General features: G+C 45.5%; 1 protein-coding gene across 2 annotated transcripts in view; it reads right to left on the reverse strand.

The window, feature by feature from the left end:
* The window catches only part of kaznb (kazrin, periplakin interacting protein b), a 164,208-nt gene that overhangs the window by 66,084 nt on the left and 74,774 nt on the right, over positions 1–23,350 (reverse strand). For both annotated transcript variants that reach the window (XM_036983293.2, XM_036983298.2), the window contains exon 3: positions 20,490–20,712. In XM_036983293.2, the coding sequence (XP_036839188.1) occupies positions 20,490–20,712 (223 nt within the window). The remainder of the gene's footprint in view (positions 1–20,489; positions 20,713–23,350) is intronic.

The raw sequence follows: 23,350 nt of genomic DNA on the forward strand, positions 1-23,350 counted from the left end.
CCCCCGATTGTTCAGTTTGGCCGGGTGGCCAGCTCTAGGAAGTCTTTGTGGTTCCAAAATTCTTCCATTTAAGACTGATGGCCACTGTGTTCTTGGGGACCTTCAATGCTGCAGAATTTGTTTGGATCTGTGCCTCGACACAATCCTGTCTCGGAGCACTACGGACAATTCCTTCGACCTCAATGGCTTGGTTTTTGCTGTGTCATGTACTGCCTTTCCAAATCATGTCTAATCAATTGAATTTACCACAGGTGGACTCCAATCAAGTTGTAGAAACATCTCAAGGATGATCAATGGAAACAAGATGCACCTGAGCTCAATTTCGAGTCTCATAAAGGGTCTGAATACTTATGTAAATAAGGTTTTTCTGTTTAATTAATTTGCTAAAATGTATACAAATTTGTTTTTTCGCTTTGTCATTATGGGGTATTGGGTGTAGATTGCTGAGGTTTTTTATTTTTTTATTCAAGGGGTCTGAATACTTTACGAAGTGTTGCGCAGCCTCACTGCAGGTAGATTGGATGTTTTAATATTCAATAAAGTACAAAGAAATTACAATAAAAAATGAAGAAATGCCAATGTCCAACACATCCAACCAGAACACTCACACCTATCACACCTATCAAATAACTGGATCAATGAGCCGGTGGTTGTTGCTTCCTAGCTAAACTAACCAGCTCTCATCTGAGCAGTGTTCTGCAACATCGGATCCTGGCCCAGAAATGTCAGTCTGCCTTTAGATAAATGAGATAGGGGGATCGCAGGCTAATTTACCGCTTAGGAATTTCTGAAAAGGGTAAAGTCCCCAAATGAGAATAAAATACATCAGTTTAGTGGGCTGCAGATAATTTTCTGTAGCGACAGACCTAAGTGGTTTTTACAGTATGCGCTCCACAGGCAAATTCCTCAATCAGAGCTCTATTACAGGAAATTCCCTCATCTGTGCATGAGGCCATTCAAACCTCACTGAAAGTGGTAGAGAAAGAGAGAATGCCAGCTCAGTCCTCATCCATTTAGATCACACTGATGTTTGTATTTGTATTTATTATGGATCCCCATTAGCTGTTGCCAAGGCAGCAGCAGCTACTCTTCCTGGGGTCCAGCAAAATTAAGGCAGTCCGTTTTGAAAACATTACAATACCTTTCACAACACATTAAGTGTGTGCCCTCAGGCCATTACTCTACTGCTACATATCTACAACACAAAATCCATGTGTACGTGTGTATAGTGCGTATGTTATCATGTGTGTGTGTGTGTGTATGCATGTGTCTGTGTGTGTCTCTTCACAGTCCCCGCTGTTACATACGGTGTATTTGTATCTGTTTTTAAATCTTTCTACTGCTTGCTGTTACTTGATGTGGAATAGAGTTCCACGTAGTCATGGCTCTATGTAGTACTGTGTGCCTCCCATAGTCTGTTCTGGACTTGGGGACTTTGAAGAGACCTCTGGCGGTATGTCTTGTGGGGTATGCATGGGTGTCCGAGCTGTGTGCCAGTAGTTTAGACAGACAGCTCGGTGCATTCAGCATGTCAACACCTCTCACAAATACAAGTCGTGACAGTCCATCTCTTCTCTACTTTGAGCCAAGAGAGATTGACATGCATATTATTAATGTTAGCTCTTCGTGTACATTTAAGCGCCAGCCGTGCTGCCCTGTTCTGAGCCAGTTGTAATTTCCCCTCTTTGTGGCTGGCACCTGACCACACGACTGAGCAGTTGTCCAGGTGAAACTAAGGCCTGCAGAGCAGTGGTTTATTATGGACAGGCCTCTCCCCATTTTAGCTACCGCTTTATCAATATGATTGACCATGACAGTTTACAATACGGGGTTACTCCAAGCAGTTTATTCTCCTCAACTTGCTCAATTTCCACCTCCTCATAGGCACTCCTCTATTCACTTCCTGTGTCTGTCATCATGGCTCCATGGCGACACCCACCAGGGTTACACCCACCCAATCTGTCTGTAAACCCCGTTCTTGACACACACAAGAACAAAACACACACGCACGCACCAACGCAAGCGCGCCCACACAACGTTTGGTATCAGATGTCCACATATTGCTGACCACAAGGCTAAATGGGGGCATCACATGTTACAGTAGATACAGTGCCTTCAGAAAGTGTTCATACCCCTTGATTTATTCCACATTTTGTTGTGTTACAGTCTGAATTCAAAATGCATTAAATTGATTTCTTTTTCACCCATATACACACACAATATCCCATAATGACAAAGTGAAAACATGTTTTTAGAAAATGTTTGCAAATGTATTGAAAATGAAATACCTCCCTGGTGTTTGTGGTTGAATCTGTTTGAAATTCACTACCCCGACTGAGGGACGTTACAGATAATTGTATGTGTGGGGTACAGATATGAGTCAGTCATTCAAAAGTCATGTTAAACACTATTATTGCACACAGAGTGAGTCCATGCAGCGTATTATGAGACTTGTTAAGCACATTTTTACTCCTGAACTTATTTAGGCTTGCCATAACAAAGGGGTTGAGTACTTATTGACTCAAGACATTTCAGCTTTTCATTTTTTTATTTATTTTTTATTCTAAAAACATAATTACACTTTGACATTATGGGGTATTGTGCATAAGCCAGTGACCCCCCCCCCCAAAAAAAAAATCTAAATTTAAACCATTTAAATTCAGGCTGTAACACAACAAAATGTAGAAAAAGTCCAGGGGTGTGAATACTTTCTGAAGGCACTGTATCTGTGCGAATCCTAACACACTGCTCAGAGAGGTGACAGAGAAGTGGCTATAACAAAGCCTGGGTAGTAATGTTACGAGGCCTGTACAGATCCTCCATTCATCCATCTGTGGATTAGCCTACTGCTGCCACTGCAGTCACATCTGACACCGACTGCAACAGAGGCCTGCGTATTTCCTGATTTACCTCCAGTCCCGTCCCGTCCATCCAGCTCCCACAGAACACAGCTAGGCCGCGACATCCTCTCTGCCCTCCACACCAAGGGGAAAGTACGTGTCCTCCCTCTTTTTCCTCCCTCTCTCTGCTGATGCTGCTTCCGTTTGCTTATCCCAGATGAGGGATTCAGATTACCATGGCAATCTGTCCCCGCCCGTCCCCATCCCCCACCTCTCCTGCCCTCATCAGCCTCCTGCTGGTGACCCGAAACTTTGATCCACCCTGCCCCGCCCCCCCATCGACCCCACCAGGGGTCACACGGCACGCCAGATGGGCCATCTCTCTCTGGGCTACACACCACCCAGCCAATCACCAGCCATGACACCACTAAACAGTGTAATCGTATAGGTTGAACCTTCCTGTATTACAGTGCTAAGACACGGGTGTGACATGGCTCAGACAATATTGTTGTACTCCTTTGAAATCTTAAATCATAGACAGCGATGTTAAAGGGAATCTGAGTAGGAGTCTATCTATGCACATATCTCACCGTACAACACTCCTGGTACACATCTACTAGTAGATCCAGGTCCACTCATCCTGCAGCAGCGCAACTATTGTCCAGTATGTCACCTTAGGCAGAGCAAACCGAGAACCACACTTGAATGTGATAATCACTGCCATTAACGATAATGACTAGCGATGTTATCAGCCACTTCAGCTTCCATCCCTGCAAGATATTCAGTCAGCCAGGGGTGTGTGTGTGTGTGTGCTGAAAGTGAGAATTAGTTGAACCTGAAGCCATCTACAGATGTCAGTTAGTAAGGCTCTTTGGGAACTGCAATGTGACATTGTTTGGCCACGTAAAACACCAGCGCACACTGAAAGGTACACATATACTGTACAAATAACTTACACCTCTAACGTTACACACCTCTGACGTTACACACCTCTGACGTTACACACCTCTGACGTTACACACACAGTCGTTACATGAAAAAGTGAGAGCTGGGATTACAGACATCCCAAGAAGGGAGCCTTTCTCTCAGAGTTTTTTCTTCTTCAGAACGGGCCTTTCATTATCAGAACGGGCCTTTCATTATCAGAACGGGCCTTTCATTATCAATCTCAAGTCGACAACTGAGGCAATAACGTTCCAGTGGCTTCACGCAGCTGCCTGCTAGAGACATATGGACAGACAGGAGCCGCAGAGGGATGAAAGGAAACCTATTAGCTCTTTCTCCACTCTCTGTCACCTGCCTCTCTACTCATCCACATCATGATGGAGTAGCCTCTTCAGCCCGCTCATTTCGCCCAATTAAAGTCTGGATGCATATTACCATACACTCATTACTTGTCTCGCACAATGGTGAAGCACTCGTCCCTCGGCTGCTGCACTGCTCATCACATTAGCACTGAAGGCTCCAGGGCTGCATAATTCACACAAACACACACACATGCAAACCTACATCCTCCCAAACACCCCCACTAGCACAAAGACTCTCGAGAAAACAGGCAATATAAGCTATACATCACCAGCTGATGAAAGATGCATGACGGCTCTCTTCTGAATGGGCATGGCGGTTCTCTTCTGAATGGGCATGGCGGTTCTCTTCTGACTGGGCATGGCGGTTCTCTTCTGAATGGGCATGACGGTTCTCTTCTGAATGGGCATGACGGTTCTCTTCTGAATGGGCATGGCGGTTCTCTTCTGAATGGGCATGGCGGTTCTCTTCTGAATGGGCATGACGGTTCTCTTCTGAATGGGCATGACGGTTCTCTTCTGAATGGGCATGGCGGTTCTCTTCTGAATGGGCATGACGGTTCTCTTCTGAATGGGCATGACGGTTCTCTTCTGAATGGGCATGACGGTTCTCTTCTGAATGGGCATGACGGTTCTCTTCTGAATGGGCTTGAAGGTTCTCTTCCTTGACCGTGTCAATTAAGACATATTCCAGAGAGAAATCGTGCTACTAGAATTGGAGAATTCTTCTAATCTTAATTGTCTTTTTGTTTGGTATTCTGCATGGTCATCTACAGAGAATGCCCCGCCCTAAACTGCATCAGGGCTGCTCTGTCATTGAACAGTCCATTACCTACATAAAAAAAAGAATGATGTATCTCTCGCTCTTTCTCTCTCTCCATCCCTCTCCCCAATAGTGCCGGAAAAGCAGGCCACAGCCAAGTATATTTTCCCATCAAATACAACAAATACCATCTGCGCTTGTAAAGGATAATAAATCAACTTTGGACAAGGCTGTTGTTTTAAAGTTCTGGACAACACGAACAAAGAAATGGAAAATAAAGAAACACAAGTTTGCAAGAGAACACACAGAGAATTTAAAATGTGACTGAGCCAGCCAACTTCTGGTGAAAGAAACAAAGTACTTGAATGCCACTTCCACAGTGAAGACTCAAGAGGCATAACTAGCACCGTCACAAAGCAAATGGCACACACTGACAAACCCACCAATGTCAAAGCCACTAAAACAACCACCATTACAACTCCACAAAGAAACATCCAAACACATCCAAAAGCTTAACACTAATGACATGTCGACAAAGGCTTAACACTAATGTCACGTCGACAAAGGCTTAACACTAATGTCACGTCGACAAAGGCTTAACACTAATGACTCGTCAACGAAGGCTTAACACTAATGTCACGTCGACGAAGGCTTAACACTAATGACATGTCGACAAAGGCTTAACACTAATGTCACGTCAACGAAGGCTTAACACTAATGTCACGTCGACGAAGGCTTAACACTAATGACATGTCGACAAAGGCTTAACACTAATGTCACGTCAACGAAGGCTTAACACTAATGTCACGTCGACGAAGGCTTAACACTAATGTCACGTCAACGAAGGCTTAACACTAATGTCACGTCGACAAAGGCTTAACACTAATGTCACGCGACAAAGGCTTAACACTAATGTCACGCGACAAAGGCTTAACACTAATGACTCGTCAACGAAGGCTTAACACTAATGTCACGTCGACAAAGGCTTAACACTAATGTCACGTCAACGAAGGCTTAACACTAATGTCACGTCGACAAAGGCTAACACTAATGTCACGTCGACAAAGGCTTAACACTAATGACATGTCGACAAAGGCTTAACACTAATGTCACGTCAACGAAGGCTTAACACTAATGTCACGTCGACGAAGGCTTAACACTAATGACTCGTCAACGAAGGCTTAACACTAATGTCACGTCGACAAAGGCTTAACACTAATGTCACTTCGACAAAGGCTTAACACTAATGACACGTCAACGAAGGCTTAACACTAATGACACGTCAACGAAGGCTTAACACTAATGTCACGTCAACGAAGGCTTAACACTAATGACACGTCAACGAAGGCTTAACACTAATGTCACATCAACGACGAAGTCTTAACACTAATGTCACGTCAACAAAGGCTTAACACTAATGTCACGTCAACGAAAGCTTAACACTAATGTCACGTCGACAAAAGCTTAACACTAATGACACGTCGACAAAGGCTTAACACTAATGTCACGTCGACGAAGAAGATAACACTCCAAATGCTGGACTGCTCACTATGAACTGAACGAGCGTCACACACTAATGGAATGTGTGTATGGCCTTCCTCAAGCTGTCTAAACACTGCATCTGCATAGGACAGACGACACACTTGGCGGGAAACTAAATTCCCACATTCCCACTTCCAAAAACACTTTACAAAACCTCTGGATCATAAAACCTCCTTGACATGTGTATATAATTATTGTGGAGAGATGTTTGATTCCACAACAGGATCCAGGAATTCCCCCTCTGGATTGGATTAAGAAATGGGTTGGGAATGGGAGAGGCCAGTTAGATAGATTGGTAAAAAAATGTGTTGGCTTGTCAGACGCCAATGAGACAGTAATTGAAATGTAAACACACGGGGTGCAGAAAGAGCAGCTATCTTTACTCTCGGAGGGGAAACTGATCACACCAACCAAGTCTGATGGGTAAAGAACCACATGCCCCAAACCGTACATGCTTCATTATACAATACCGTACAGCACGTTCACTGAAATGATTACAAACCTGATCATCTAGGCTGATAATGACTTCATCTACTGCTGCACCACTGTTCAATGCAGGTACTTGAACTTTATTTATTCATAAAGGCCAACCAGGCAGTATGGGAACATAGTGAAACTAGCATAAACCTGATTGGGCTCTCATTGACTTTCTGAAAAGGTCAACACTCCCCAGCAAACCAAAATTGGCTCTGTGAAAGTCCCTAGAACATTCATTAGGTCCTGGCAAATGTTCTCGTATCACAAAAACTGTCCAGTCGTGCTGATCATTATAGAATGTTTGTATATCTCGTCTGTTCTTCAAAAGGTTCCCAGGATGTTTCTTTAGGCTGTGGTAATGTTGTTGGGATATGACAAGAGACACTAAAACGGTCCAGTTGTGCTGACATTCAGAGAATGTCTGTATCAGGGTGCAGAAAACATTCCTTTGATGTTGCAAGAATGTTGACAGAACAGCCTTCCTGAGTTCTTTAAAAGGTTCCCAGAACATTTATTTAGGTTGTGGGGAAAGTCTGGGTACATTATGAGAGATAGGTTCCCAAAACACAAAATAAGCTCAGTTTTGATGACATTCATACAATGTTTAAGTTAGGTTACACAGGACATTCCTACAATGTTGTAAGAATGCTGACAGAACACCTGGCCTAAGTTCTTTAAAAGGTTCCCAGGACATTTAATTAGGTTATGGGTGTTGTCTGTGTTGTTGCAAGAATATTCTTGTGATATTCGCATAGGTTGCACAGAACATTCCCACAATGTTGCACAATGTTCCACAAGTCCGTTTTGATCACGATCATAGCGTTCATTCGTTTCAGGTTAAACATTTCAAAAAATGTTATGTTGAAGTTTCACCTAATATTACCACAACATTCTCCGCATGCAAATGTGTAGCTCCTTAAAGCATCAGAAAGCAGATTGGAATACATCCCCACTACGTTTCTCTCCAGGTTCAATGACACTTCGCATTTGAAGGTGATAGAAAGACACATGCCATTTTAATTGAATGATAATTAATAATACACACACAACCATATTTTTTTTTACACCTCATATGCTGACAATCTGCAAACTTGGGGTTTGAACCTGCAATGCTTGGTTCCTAAGTCAGGTCTTTTATCCTCTGTACCAGCAGGGAAGCTCTCTTACATCTTATTTTTTCAGTATATAGCCATGGCAGTACGGTCGATCAGGAATTCCATGCTTCCTTTTTAGCCTTAACTAACACAGGGAAATACTGGTAACTTGGTTATTCACCATCATACTCTTTATATGCTGCGTACCCCTAGGCCCATATATAGACTATGAGTACTGATCTAGGTTCACTTTTGCTTTTCAGATCATGAAAAATAAGACAGGAGGACCATATCAAGAACTTCAAAAGAGGAATTATATTGGGTATGTATTTTATTTTTTTTAAGTTGAACATATTCCATTTTTACACAATGTTTTATTATCTACACTTATTCCATTTCTGATTTTATAAATCTGAAGAAATAAAGACATCCTCTCTTTTAGCGTTTTTCTATAGAAACATGGTTAAAGAATATGTGGGGCTGAACCTGCAAGCTTCAGCTCTGCAGTCAGATCATTAACCACTGACCTACCAGGGGATAACTGTGGTATTGCGGGGGAGGGGGGGGGGGGGGTTCAGTCAAATAGTGTCAATCAGGAGACAGAACACAATTTCTGATTCATTAAAAATGTTCCCATCCTCCATATGCTGTGAGACTCAATACTATAACCTGTTACCTCACCCATGAGAGGTGCTGCTATCCACTTCCCTCTTGTTACAGTGTGATCTCTCTCTCTCTCTCTCTCTCTCTCTCTCTCTCTCTCTCTCTCTCTCTCTCTCTCTCTCTCTCTCTCTCTCTCTTCACACCCTTTGAAAATGACATTCTCTCTGGGAGAACAGGGTTGAAAACACATCTCAGGCTGTCACCAAGGGAATTCAGCTAATGTGGGTCATATTGTTCCGTGTGTGTGCGACCAAACTAAGAAGACACAAACACACATACATGCATGCTCCCCCAGCTCTTGCAGCTAACTGGGTAGAAACAGAGCACTCTAGCCAGGGAAAGACCTTGCCTTGCGACTGCAGGTGTGTTTTTATCCCACCTGTAAATTACCCCCGGTCCTGACATCTCTCCCCCCCCCCCCCACCTCTCAGACCACCCCCTCGGCCCTAATAACAGCCTAATGATGCCTGTGTTTGCCATTGTTATAACAGTACTGCGGTACCATGCTTTATGGACTGCTCTAAAAAAATCAATCCCTCTCTTCCTTCCCCCAACCCCAGCCTGTTGGTCCATTAGGAGCAGTGAGACCATGGAGTGTGGTTCCCTTCTCCCGTCTCCTCTCTCCAGATTGCCTCACTGAGCCACCAGCCATGCACAGTAAATTACCCACACTCCTCTCCTCTCATGTGGACGATTGAGCCGGCATGCTCTGGCCCTGGGGCACACATTAACCTTATAAAGGAAAAGTAATCACGTCTGTCTCAGCTCACACACCATGGAATAACCATGGAAGAATTTATCTCCCTCCTCAAGACAGAGAGGCAGACAGACAGACAGCATCTTCCATCTCTCCTCAGCATTCACAGGCTTTGATGGCCCAACTTTCACCATGTAATTTGGGGGAAATAGACCAATTTCAAGATTCATTCCCATCAGCTCTCTCTCTGGTACAGTGCACATTTGCCCGCCTGTGGAAATATGGAATGGTTTCACAGAGCAGGCTGGACGGAACAGAAGCATTTCTGGTTTGGGGAGCACATTTCTGGACGGAGCGAGCAGCTGAGTCTCTGGTCGTGGTTAATTAGAGGGGTTTGTGGGAAACCCTTCAGTCTGAATCCCCCCCGAAACCACACATCCACCAGTTGGAACAGCCATGCTGAATGGAATTCATTGTTCGGTTGCCAGAATGAAAGATTCTACCCACTAGAATCTGTCCTCTAAGGAGCTGTTATGAGCCTGACTTTGAGAAGGCCAATATGGGCAACAGTAGAGGGCGGGCCCCCGGAATAATAATGGGAGAGGGATGGAGTGGGAGGGTTTAGAATGGGAACTAAGCACCGTCTCTGAGACTGAGGGCTGGGTATGTCTGGCTGGGCGTTACAGTAGAATAAAGAGCAGGAAGTCTGTATTTAGGGTAGGAATTGGAGTTTAGGGATGGTTAGTGTTGATATTAAAGGGGATAGTCTGATTTGGATGTCAGTAGGCCATCTCAACTGCCTGAAGTCGGAGTGTATTTACACAATTGGAGTGTAGTAACATTAGTGGGAGAGGATAGGGATGGGATGTAACGACCTGACAAGGATTAGTTAGCTCACGAGTCCTTGACCACAACTGTCTACACTTTGTCTTCCAAATAGTTCATGTTTCAACCTCCTGGGGTAATAGTCAGTAAACACATCTGGTTTGAGGAGGCAGACAGACAGACAGAATAAACACATTCCATTTACAGACATACAGGAACATAGGCCTCAGAGAAGATAAACTGTGTGTGTGGTTGTGTGGTCGTGTGTGTGTGTCTCATGTGCCGTCATAATGTCAGGGTAATTGGGGTCCAGGTAAATATTTGTGTAGAGCCTCCTCAGCTTTAAAAAATAAAAAAATAAAAAAACGGGGAAACCTGCTAACACTTTTCAGCGGCAGACAAAAATAACTGAAAAGGAGGAAGAGACTCCTGCAATAACGACGTGTCAAAAGATTTTCACATTTCAAGTGATGGAAAAGAGAGCACGACAAAAAAAAAATGCCTCAAACGTTCAAGGTGCACACAGTATCAGAATCATTAAATCATGGTTGTTGTCCTATAAAGTTACTCAAATTGATTCCTCCAAACTTCTACTTGATTCGGTACAGGGGTATTGGGAACAGACTGGCGCAGTGAGCAGTGGGGCGCAGTGTTTAAAACATCACCACTGTCTGCTGTAGTCTGGGAGGAGAGTAGGCATCTCGAAGGACTCTATGGGAGGTCAATTAGAAGTGCCCAACACGACTCCGCGGGCATTCATTTCGGTAAAACAAATCTAACCAAATTTTCTGTGAATGACAGTAAGGCTGCAGTGCAAACCAGCATGCACTTAGCCTGACACCTGGACTTGATGTATGCGTGGCTAACTCCAACTTTCTTATAAATCATGAATCGATGTCAACGGAGGATTGTTGTGAAGGTTTGAGTTACGCTGAGCATTTTTCAAGTCACGATTCAGCCCTCGGGCTATACTTGAAATTGAACACAGTCGGGTCTGGTGTGTGTGTGTGTGTGTGTAATAATAATTATTTGGTGGGTGCTTATATTTGTCCTATTTCACACATGTCAAGTGTGTATTAATACACGTGTGAATTGGAAATGGTTTTGTTGCATATACAGTGGGGTCTGGAATGATTGGCACCCTTGATAAAGATGAGCAGAAATGACTGTATAAAATAAAGAATACAAATACTATATTGTATGCAACAAACAAAAAAATGACATTGTTATTCTTTTATACTAATACAAAAGCTCAGAAAAATATATTTTGTTAAACAAGTACAAAAATATAGGGGTCAAAATGATTGGCACCCCTGTTTTCAAAATATGCCTTTTTCAAAAATGTTTAATGAGATTGGAGAACACATTGGGAGGGATCTTAGACCATTCCTCAATACATAATCTTTCCAGATCCTTGATATCCTTCGTCTGCACTTATGGTCTGCCCTCTTCAATTCAAACCACAGGTTTTCAATGGGGTTCAAGTCGGGAGACTGAGATGGCAGTTGCAAAATCTTGATTTTGTGATCAATTAACCATTTCTTTGTGGATTTTGATGTGTGCTTGGGGTTATTGTCTTGCTGGAAGATCCAACTGTGGCCAAGTTTCAGCTTCCTGGCAGAGGCTACCCAATTTTGGGCTAAAATGTCCCAGTACTTGGTAAAGTTCATGATGCCATCGACCTTAACAAGCCCCCGGGGACAAGTGGAAGCAAAATAGCCCCATAACATCAAAGATCCACCACCATCGTTTACAAGTAGGTATGAGTTATTTTCTGCATTGTTCTTTCAAAGGCCAAACTCACCTCTATTTTTGTGTCATACGACAATAGCACCCGTCCAAGTGCCAATGCCATTCAGCAAACTCCAGGCGGTGCTATGGTTGGAATGCCACGCATTGTGTCCCCTGGATACAAGGAGGCTCAAGCCTCTGCACTTCCTCAAACTCATTTTCCTGCGCATGCAGTAAGTCACTGCTCATTGGAGAAGGGATTTATACTGTAGCCAAGGCAACAATATGTACCAGCAGCAATAAAAAGCTCCTCTGCCAAAGCAATGAGGCATTTTAATAGGAGGAGCTGAGAGACTGTTCAGAGCAGCGCCTGCATGCCCGATCCTTCCACCCAAACTCTCACCAAGTTACAGCCATTTGAAGTCTGGACTCAACAAAGATGTGGATGATTTAAGGTGAAAACGGAGGGTTAGATGTGTGGAGCTGGTGAGGGGGAGACAGGGGGGAGACAGGGGGGAGAAAGGGGAGCTGGATTCTTAAACATGGGATCATTATCTGGGCCTCTCGTGGAGAGGAGGAGAAAGAAGGGGAGAGGGGGAGGTAGGCAGAGAGGGAGGGAGAGAGGGAGAGTTCCACCACATGGCCACGCTACACACACTCAAGGGAGTGCACTGGACTGGACTTCGCTGTTAAACATTTCTTTGCCTCCTTGTCCCTGCCTTCTGCTCCCACTCTGTCTAATATGTCTAACACAGCAGAATCCCAGAGTGGTTTGTATCATCACGGTCCACTTGCCCCTGGACATAGGCCTGTCCTGTCCATATCATTAGCGAAGCGCCAGTTCCTTGAGAGATGCCCCCCCCTCTCTTTACCACCCCCACAGAGGAACACACTCAATCTGTCTGCTCTCATCTCATCAGTGTTAAGTCACGCATAGGCCAAGGCAGGCACCTGCATCCGCCCCTGAACCAGCCTTGGGTCCCCCTAGTTAAAGGAGCGTCTCCCACATTTCACAATCACACAGTAACAGGGCCGACCCATCCTCAGTGAGATAGCTACCCCCTTCCTGGACCCACCTCCTGATCCTCTCCAGATACACATTTGCTGCAGATTGCATAAACCGGAACAGGAAGCATTATTTCACCCAATACATAAAACGAACCCTCCGCTCTGGAATATGGGGTGTAATAAACCCCAGGTTCCCACCAAGACAGAAAGGACACGAAGGATGCTTATTGCCTCATTTCCTGTAGCAAAGCTCCTTTCTCCCCCCATCGTCATCTATGGCGGGAAAGGAACTATGCAGTGTGTCACTGCTGATAATGTTATGATGAGGGGGCCAAGTGAGGGGAACTGAAGAGAGGGAGGGATCTGAAGAGGGGGAGAACGGAGGAATCTTCCCATGCTGCAACAGCAGCAGCTGTCCCAGCTCAATCCTAGTCCCAGCTAATAAAGGGCATCCTCAGACAGACAGTCGTGACCCAGCCATGACCACAACAGACCCAGGAAGTCCCCATTGAACCATGTCTTAACTATTCATCTAACTCATGTGGGAAACGGAATAGAATTAGAGAAGAGTGGAAAACAAATAAAACATGGTCTTTCATGAATTAAATGAATTTACTAGAAATAAACCATATCAACAATATCATCACAACGGCAGGGAATTATAATGGGAAGGAATCTACAGTATCAAATAGTTAATTGTATGGTTCAAAAACATTCTTAGTTTCTCCTTGAATTGACTTTCGCTCACTTCCAACATGTGAAAGTATCAGCTTGGCTCAGTGTGTCTCCTCACTCTTGGTTCTGCTCCGCTGCCATCCTCAGACTCAGTCGGCTCAATTAAGAAGCAGTTGATGTCATTGGCTGCCTGGCAATGCCACCGAGGCCATCTGCTGTCCAGCTGAAGAGAAGAGCTACCATCACCAGCTGCAGCGTCAGGTGTGGCCCCTCACCAGGCAGGGCCACAAAGGGAGAAGTATGGCCCCTCACAAGGAAGGGCAGGCAGGACCCCAGAGTGAGAAGTGTGGCCCCTCACCCGGCAGACCAGGCAGAGCCCTAGAGGTAGAAATGTGAAAACTTGAGCGTGCATAACTATTCACCACCCCCAAAGTCAATACTTTGTAGAGCCACCTTTTGCAGCATTTACAGCTGCAAGTATCTTGGGGTATGTCTCTAAAAGCTTGGCACATCTAGCCACTGTCAGTGTTCTGCTGGAAGGTGAACCTCCGTCCCAGTCTCAAATCTCTGGAAGACTGAAATAGGTTCCCCTCAAGAATTTCACTGTATTTATCACCATCCATCATTCCTTCAATTCTGACCAGTTCCCCAGTCCCTGCCGATGAAAAACATCCCCACAGCATGATGCTGCTACCACGCTTCACTGTGGGGATGGTATTCTCGGGGTGATGAGAGGTGTTGAGTTTGTGCCAGACATAGCATTTTCCTTGATGGCCAAAAAGCTCAATTTTAGTCTTATCAGACCAGAGTATATTCTTACATATGTTTGGGGAGTCTCCCACACACCTGTTGGCGAACACCAAACGTGTTTGCTTATTTTTTTCTTTAAGCAATGGCTTTTTTTCTGGCCACTCTTCCGTAAAGCCCAGCTCTGTGGAATGTACGGTTAAAGTGGTCCTATAGACAGATGCTCCAATCTCCGTTGTGGAGCTTTGCAGCTCCTTCAGGGTTTTCTTTGGTCTCTTTGTTGCTTCTCTGATGAATGCCCTCCTTACCTGGTCTGTGAGTTTTGGTGGGCGGCCCTCTCTTGTTGTGGTGCCATATTCTTTAAAAAAAATTATAATGGATTTAAATGGTGCTTAGTGGGATGTTCAAAGTTTCTGATATTTTTTTATAACCCAACACTGATCTGTACTTCTCCACAACTTTGTCCCTGACCTGTTGGAGAGCTCATTGGTCTTCATGGTACCACTTGCTTGGTGGTGCCCCTTGTTTAGTGGTGTTGCGGACTTTGGGGCCTTTCGGGAACAGGTGTATATATACTGAGATCATGTGACACTTAGATTGCACACAGGTGGGCTGTATTTAACTATTTATGTGACTTCTGAAGGTAATTGGTTGCACCAGATCTTATTTAGGGGCTTCATGCAAAGGGGGTGAATACATATGCACGCACCACTTTTCCATTTAAAAAAAAAAGAAGTAATTTTTTTCATTTCACTTCACTTCATCAATTTGAACTATTTTGTCTATGTCCATCACATGAAATCCAAATTAAAATATATTTAAATTACAGGATGTAATGCAACAAAATAGGAAAAATGCCAAGGGGGATGAATACTTTTGCAAGGCACTGTAATCCCCATCTCGCATTTCTTGACTTTCCCTACCTGAACATAAACAGGAACCTGCACCCAGCCGGCTTCCTCCTCAAAAACACCTAAACATCTTGTAGTCGGGATGGAACATCTCTGTTCATCATCACTCCATCAGTTTGCATGTACTACTGTTCACACTGATACAGGCCTGTCTGTCTGCGACGTGCCTGGCTCTGTCTCAATGGACTCATTACCAGGCCTAGCCTTATTAACAGAGGGAACAGACAGACAACAATAGAGTCATTATGTATTACAAGCCACTACCAGGCACTGTAGAACAACGGTTGACAATGTAAACACAAATCATACTAGTCTAGTCAAGAGACACACTAAACTGCATATGTGCAATTGATTTTGCAGACTTGTATTCTATACATGAAATCCGAAGTTCAATTAAAGTATTGCAGCAAAATCTAATGTCCTCAATTCCCAATTCATCAAACCCTGAGTAAGGTTTTACTGTATAAGAAATAATAAGAAAATAGATATTCGATCTGCAGGTGTCTATCTCTCATCACACAAGGCCATGGCCAACATCATAGGGGTCCAGCTCCCATTCTTCCCCAGTGAGGTGATGCCTCACTGCCTCAGTGCCTGGGGGCTGGGCTAGCAGTGGAGCTGGAGCCCCTGGAGCTCTCTGTGAGCTGAAGGGATGATTAGCCTTTCCTCTGGAGAGAGAGAGAGAGAGAGGGGGGGGGGGGAGGGAGGGGGTAGAGAGAGAGAGGGAAAAAGAGAAAGAGAGAAAGAGAGGGAGAAAGAGACAGAGAGGCCAGCCTTGCCTCGGGCTATTGTTTGGACACAGTTCCTCTCACGCTGCATTGGCCACAGACAGGGCGTGGCTGGGGGAGGCCAGGCAGGGAGTGAGGAGGGTGGGGGAGGAGAGGGAGGTTCTGGCTCAGCACAGGGCATACTTTCTCTGTGGAGAGGGAACAGGAAGGCGGGTGGTCCCAGGAGAGACGGGGGAGAGGGGGTGAGGAGGTGGGGCTTTCCCCTGCAGTTCTGCAGCTCTGTTCCCAGCCTTTAGTTCTACTGCTCCAGAGCACCATGAGGTAATGAGAGAGCTGGAGCCTCTACCAAACTCAGGCCAGATGGTGAGAACTAGTCTTCCTCACAGGGCTCTGTAGGCAGCATAAACTAACATGGTTTCACTTCTCTCATCTGCAGAGAGAAGTTGAGTAGAAATTACTTTGTATTAAGAAGTGTTGGAGGTTATTCCCTTTCAAACTGACTACAGTATGTGCACTATCGAAAGGGGTCTTTCAGCCGGTAAAAGTCCACAATCCTCTCCATGCTTCAGTAGGGTGCAGAGAGTATAGCTTGTCCTTCATTCCAACTACATCACTAATGCTACAATTGAACCTTAACACTAAAATTCGGACCATTTCTCAGGCCCACGAAGAACTGTCTCAGATCAGATTAAAACCTGAATAATTCTTCAAACTCAAAGGTAAATCCCCAATCCCTCACTCCAACCTTGACCATGACCAACACCCCATGTGGCAGGTGTAACATACAGCCCATATTACAGCTATTTCCCCTCGTATTCAGCACAATCCAATGTTATAAGTCAGTTGTGTTCTCCCCCTGTTGGAACAGAATTGTCTCTCTGACTACCTGAAGGCTGCCTTCTTTACGGCTGCGTCTCAGGCGCTTTATGGAGCCGAATTTGGCAGATTCTCAAGAGTCTGTGATGAGTGCACGCTCACCCAGTGTCTGCAGGATGCTGATGATCAGACAGCCACAACTACATATATTGGAACAGGCTTACAGTGCATTGATTTTAGAGGACAGAAATGTCCCCCCCCCCCCAGTCAGACACGTATTAGGGGTGACCGTAATGCATTTGATTTGTCGCTGGAACATCAGCATCGTTTAGGAATGCTAAACAGATTACAGACATCCAAGTGATGGATTAAGTATAGTGGCCAATCGTGCCGAGGGGTCATCACCCCCATGATGAATACATTAGTATCAGCACCTGGAATAGGCAGGTCATTTGTTACATTCAGCAGCACAGTGGATGCAGCCTCCTACTGTAGATAGATACTCCTGTATTACCAGGGGTGGTACAAAGTGCAACACACCAGCACAAAACAGGCCGATTCTCACATAGGCTTATTTATTTATGCAAATTCACTACGAGTCAGATCACGAACACACTGGCTTTGCTCCCTCTGGGCACCGATGTCAATTCAACGTCTACTCCACGTTGGTTCAACGTTATTTCATTGAAACGATTCAACCAGTGTGTGCCCAGTGGGCTGCCACCTTGGACCTACTTCTAAGGGGGTTCAAAGTTAGGGAACTAGTCTTTGTCACAGGGCATCATGGCTGGTGAGTGGTGATTTAATCTTGTGTCAATGCCAGCCAGTGGTTGGTTTTAGAAGGGCATTCCAAGAGCAAGGAAGCAGATTGAGCTCTAGTTTTATAGCCTTACTGGACATCTGTCAGTGATGTTAGAGGTCCCACAGAGGTGAAACTCAGTAAAAATTCCTGGCATTTCTGCACAGTAGAATATATTTACACGAGTCAGCCCGTGCATACTAACAAGTCGTGTCTGTTCGCTAGCCTTGATCCGGCTCAGGGCAGGACTAACAAACAGACTAAAATACCCAGACATGGAGAAGGAAACACCTCACGAACTCATCATCTCTTAATCCACTGAGTGCTGTAGCTGATTTATCAGATAACTCCTCTGACGGAGTGGTGAAATTTGACTAAGAGGAGAAATCTGAGAAATCTAAGTCTAACACATGAACAATCTTAAGCCTCATCTTGTAAGATGTCCTTAAACAAAGATAGTATAAGTGTTCAGCTTTGTGGGCCCCTCTCCTTCCAGGGTGAGAGTATTTAACCGAGTTCCTTTCCCAAGATGCAGTGGGGCGAGAGGTACGTGTGTATCTGTTTCGGTTTTGCCTAATCAGCCTCACATAACTCCAGTCACCTGACTGGCTGCCCTGCCGCCCGCCCTGCCAGGGAACAGGAAGCATGACACCACTGCCCTGATGCAGAGGAATGTGAGAATGCAGAACTAAGGCTCCCTGTTAACACTGCATGACTGCAAAGGAGGGAGGGGAGGGGAGGGGAGGGGAGGGGAGGGGAGGGGAGGGGAGGGGAGGGGAGGGGAGGGGAAGGGAAGGGAAGGGAAGGGAAGTCTCCCACAGTCCCAGTGTACTGTAGTGGCCCTCAGATAGAATCCACTTAGTGTGGGAATGCTAAAATGCTAATGGCACCTGTTCAAACAGAGAGTTTGAAACCAAGCAAGCAGAGCAAGCTTGGGGGACCTGGTAGATATTTCACACTGACCAGTCGACTCCGTGCTGTGCTTTAAACCCTACGGGCCAACCATCTGCAGCTGAGATCACCTGCTGCTCTGCTCAACACCATCCGCCCAACACACAGAGAGAACCATTAGAAAGACAGAGCCACCTACGACGCATCACAGAGCCACCTACGACGCATCACAGAGCCACCTACGATGCATCACAGAGCCACCAGCTCAATATCTCCTGTTCCCCTCCCTGGCATATCTAAGCTCAGTCGGAAACCGAACAACAGCCTGAGGTGACGAGGAAGGAGTGTCAGTCCCTTCCTCTCTGATGTCACCTGACAAACACACAGCCTACACCAACCGAGACATCCCTACTTGCAAACCTGGCATTGACATACAGTACCTGTCAAAAGTTTGAACACACCTACTCAAAAAAAATTAATAACAAATGTTTGAGATTCTTCAAAGTAGCCACCCGTTGCCTTGATGACAGCTTTGCACACTCTTGGCATTCTCTCAACCAGCTTCATGAGGTAGTCACCTGGAATACATTTTATTTAACAGGTGTGCCTTGTTAAAAGTTAATTTGTGGAATTTCTTTCTTAACGCGTTTGAGCCAATCAGTTGTGTGGTGACAAGGTAGGATGGTATACAGAAGATAACCTTATTTGGTAAAAGACCAAGTCCATATTATGGCAAGAACAGCTCAAATAAGCAAAGAGAAACGACAGTCCATCATTACTTTAAGACATGAAGGTCAGTCAATCTGGAAAATTTCAAGAACTTTTAAAGTTTATTTAAGTGCGGTCACAAAAACCATCAAGCGCTATGATGAAACTGCCTCTCATGAGGACCGCCACAGGAAAGGAAGACCCAGAGTCACCTCTGCTGCAGAGGATAAGTTCATTAGAGTTACCAGCCTCGGAAATTGGCAATTAACTGCACCTCAGATTGCAGTCCAAATAAATGCTTCACAGAGTTCAAGTAACAGACAGCTCAAAAACCATTCCAGGTGAAGCTGGTTGAGAGAATGCCAGGAGTGTGCAAAGCTGTCATCATGGCAAAGGGTGGCTACTTTGAAGAATTTTGTTTAACACTGTTTTGATTACTACATGTTTCCAAGTGTTATTTCATAGTTTTGATGTCATCACTGTTATTCTACAATGTAGAAGATAGTTAAAAAAATTCAGAAAAACCCTTGAATGAGTAGGTGTGTCCAAACTTTTGACTGGTACTGTAGCTGACATCCACAATTGCCCCGCTCTCAGTGGAACTATAAATAAGATAAGGCAGTAGCAGACTCACAAACCACTACATACTACTGTCATGAATCCCATCACACACAGCTCAGCGAACTCACAGGCTCTGAAACACCCCCACACTTATATCCTTTAGGCTCCACTACATCTATGAGCAAACTTTAAGAGACACCGCCTAGTGCATGTTATGACATGAATGAAGCAACATGAGTACGACTGTCCAGATCACCCTGATCAACCATGTGCTCACTGCTCTCACACCTCTCCCCTTCATGGCAGTGTGCTGTGGCGCAAGACTCATGCCAGAGCGTCTGGTAGCAACTGGCTCACACAGACAGAGAGAAAGAGCCAACAACGGAGCCGGAGCCAGGGGGAGCGTTGCCTCAGAGAAACCCACAGAGACTCCACCTCTGCCTGGGAAAGCACAGGAGAAGACTTGCCCTCGTTCCATTCTCCTACTTCCCTAACCCTATCAGGCTGCTGTGCGTTATCCAGCGAACAAATAGGTTAGCGGAGGAACAGCAGAATGAGATTAGTCATCTAGACGCCCAGTTGTGAGTTACCCCAAATACTTCCAACACTCGTTTTAAAATCAGTCACGGGTATATGTACTCGCGCGCACACACGCACACACACACACACACACACACACACACACACACACACACAGAGTGTAACTCACCCTGGTAGCGGAGGCTGTCATGATCATGGTGGTTGTGCTGGTGATGCTGGTGGTTGTTCTCCAGGGGCGAGGGGGGGCTGCTGGCCCCCAGCTCTGCCAGTCTACGGCTGGTGGCCGACAGCTCTGAGCGCAGGTTGGTCACCTCCTGACTGGCAGACTGGATGGCCCCATCGATCCTCTGAGCCAGCTGCTTGTTGTCTTCCATCATTTTAAGGATTTTCCCCTGAGGACCAAACCCACACAGAGCAGCATGGTGTCAAGTGGAGCATTGGGGGATGAAGAGACTGAGACCCTCTCCCCCTCTTCTTCTCCTTTTTGTCCTCCTCCTCTTCCCTCACAGTTTACTTCACACATAAAGATGCCAGCAGCCAGTTCCTCTTCTCTCCCCTCTGTTCAGCCAGGAGAGAGATGCTGTGTCTACCTGTTACTGCACAGTCAGTATCCTCCTGTCCCCAACCAGTAGACTGTTTCTGTGTATGACTATGAGTGTTTTGCCAAAGAAAGAAAGTGAGTGCGACAGAGAGAGAAAGAGAGACGGAGAGAGAGAAAGATCAAACACAGCAGGCGGTTTAGGGAAAGTGAGTGTTCCTGCCGAGGAGAATGTGCTGTGAGCAGCTGCTCTGCGAGAGGACCCAGCGCATAGAGAGATGACATGCACCCTTTTAAACGGAACGTACCATGTGCTGCAGCACCAGGGGAGAGGGGGGAGTTAGAGGCGGTTAGACCGAGCCGAGTGCCGCTTCTCAAACTCTCTAACTACAGAATACCTCATGTATCCCACATCCTACAGACAGCCTGTAATGAGTTAGTAATCCACTCTTTTATGGGGAGATGAAAAGCTTGTTTCTCCCACTTTCCTCCTCTCCCCACATCTCTGGGCTTGGCTGTAATGTTGCTCCCTGTGACAAACACTAGTCAAGTGCTCTATATCAATTCCCTCCTTCTCTCTCTCTCTTTCTCACTCTCACTCTCACACACACACACACACACACACACACACACCCGCTGTCATTCTGTCACTCCCACCCCCTCTCTTTCTATTCATTATATATTCCTCCCTTTGTCCCAGGAAAGCTCACCCCCACATCGGAGGAAAGAAAAGGGGGCTGGCTCAAGCCCGGCTAAGAGGAAAACATGTTAACCCCGAGAGCAAACTTAGCAGAGGACAGACAGCGAGAGAGAGGCACAACTCACTTATAAGGGTCAACACGGAGGAGGATAGGCGGGGAGAATTCCAATTGAGCCTCAGCTAAAGAGCATTGTGGGCTTATGTCTTTGATTAAAGACTGCTCCAAAGGATTACCCGTCTGAGAATAATCTTTAAGCCCAACAAACAAACACTCGCAGATCAATTCCTATTTGGAGGGATGGACGGTTTTTGTGAACCACAGAGATTTGAATATGTACTGCATTTGTATGGCGAGGGAAATCGTGAACCCTTCTCAGCACAGCTACGACTCAGCACACCTCCGTGACACCCTGATCTAACCATACATCTGGATTGATTCTATGAGCAGTATTAAACCTGTATATTCCCTGTGTCTGTGAACAAAGTCAGGGAGATATTCCCACTGTCTAGGTTGGGTGATAATAGCCAACGTGCTCACTGGCATTCACACAATGGAGTGGCAGACAAAGGCAGGGCCAGGGCGAGACCAGGGAGTCGGTATAACAGACAGTTCTGGTACAAGATCCCAGTTTCACTGGGAGGTTACTGCAGTTCCACCACACCCTAGTTTGAAATGAAACCCGTAATGTAATGTGGTGTAGCTGCTAGTGCTTTCACACATCATTTCTCTGTGCCTCTCAGATACTGTAGTAGTCGACCAGTTAGTCTGGCCTCAGGCTGGGAGACATGTACTATCCCTGTAAGAGAGAGAGAGAGAGAGAGAGAGAAACAGAGAGAGAAAGACAGAGCGAGAAAGAAAGAAAGAGTGAGAAAGACAGAGAGAGAGAAAGACAGAAAGAAAGAGCGAAAGAAAGAAAGAGAGAGAGAGAGAGAGAAAGAGATGGAGGGAGAGAGAAAGAGATAGATAGAGACAGACGGACAGACAAAAGAGAGGTTGAGGTGGAGAGAGGTGAGTATAAGAGACGGGAGCAGTCAGAGAGGACCAGTGTAGTCTGTTACCTCAGGCTAGCTCTAAGGTAGACTGCAGAATGATGGACATCTATTAAAAAAGCAGGACATTGCAAAGAGCACTTAGAACATGTTTCCACTATAGTTCTATCACTAGCAAAATACTTTCACATTTCTGTCACGCCCTGACATACAATACATTGCATATATGACCGTAGGTAGAGTAAAGTTAATACGGCATGGTTATATCTGACTGACATGGTACACCGATTAACATCTCAATTCATCAGAGCCAGATTACAATCTCTGTTCTAAATGGTCAACGCTACACATCCATGATGAATCAGTGTGACCATCAGCATCAGAGCATGGAGAACCGTCTCTGTGTAACTCAACTGTCTCATCAGCCCTTGTTTGGTCTCTTGAGTCTGACATTTGAACATGTCTGCTTAGCGTTCACAAGGTGTAAACACAGCGACAGCTGGGGGGCCATGGTGGGGCAGTGTGTATGAAAGCACTGTTTGTCTGTTCTGACCCGGGGTGGGGAAGGGGCTTCCATACACTGGGCTGTTGAATGATTCCAGGAGGTCAAGGGTCAACGTGCCCCAGATAGACATCAATAACAGGGCAGATACGTTGCGGATGTATAACCATTGCATCGCACTAACACAAGGTCCTCCTCTGTCTCGAATGTAAAGACATGTCAGACATGCCTTATGGCATTAGAAGTGAATCCAACAGACAGACTCCCCTCTAACCAGGGAGAGTCATCCTCCTCTCTCTC

Source organism: Oncorhynchus mykiss, chromosome 7 (assembly GCF_057628025.1).
Source record: "Oncorhynchus mykiss isolate SJ-2025 chromosome 7, ASM5762802v1, whole genome shotgun sequence".
In the NCBI taxonomy this organism is placed as follows: Eukaryota; Metazoa; Chordata; class Actinopteri; order Salmoniformes; family Salmonidae; genus Oncorhynchus; species Oncorhynchus mykiss.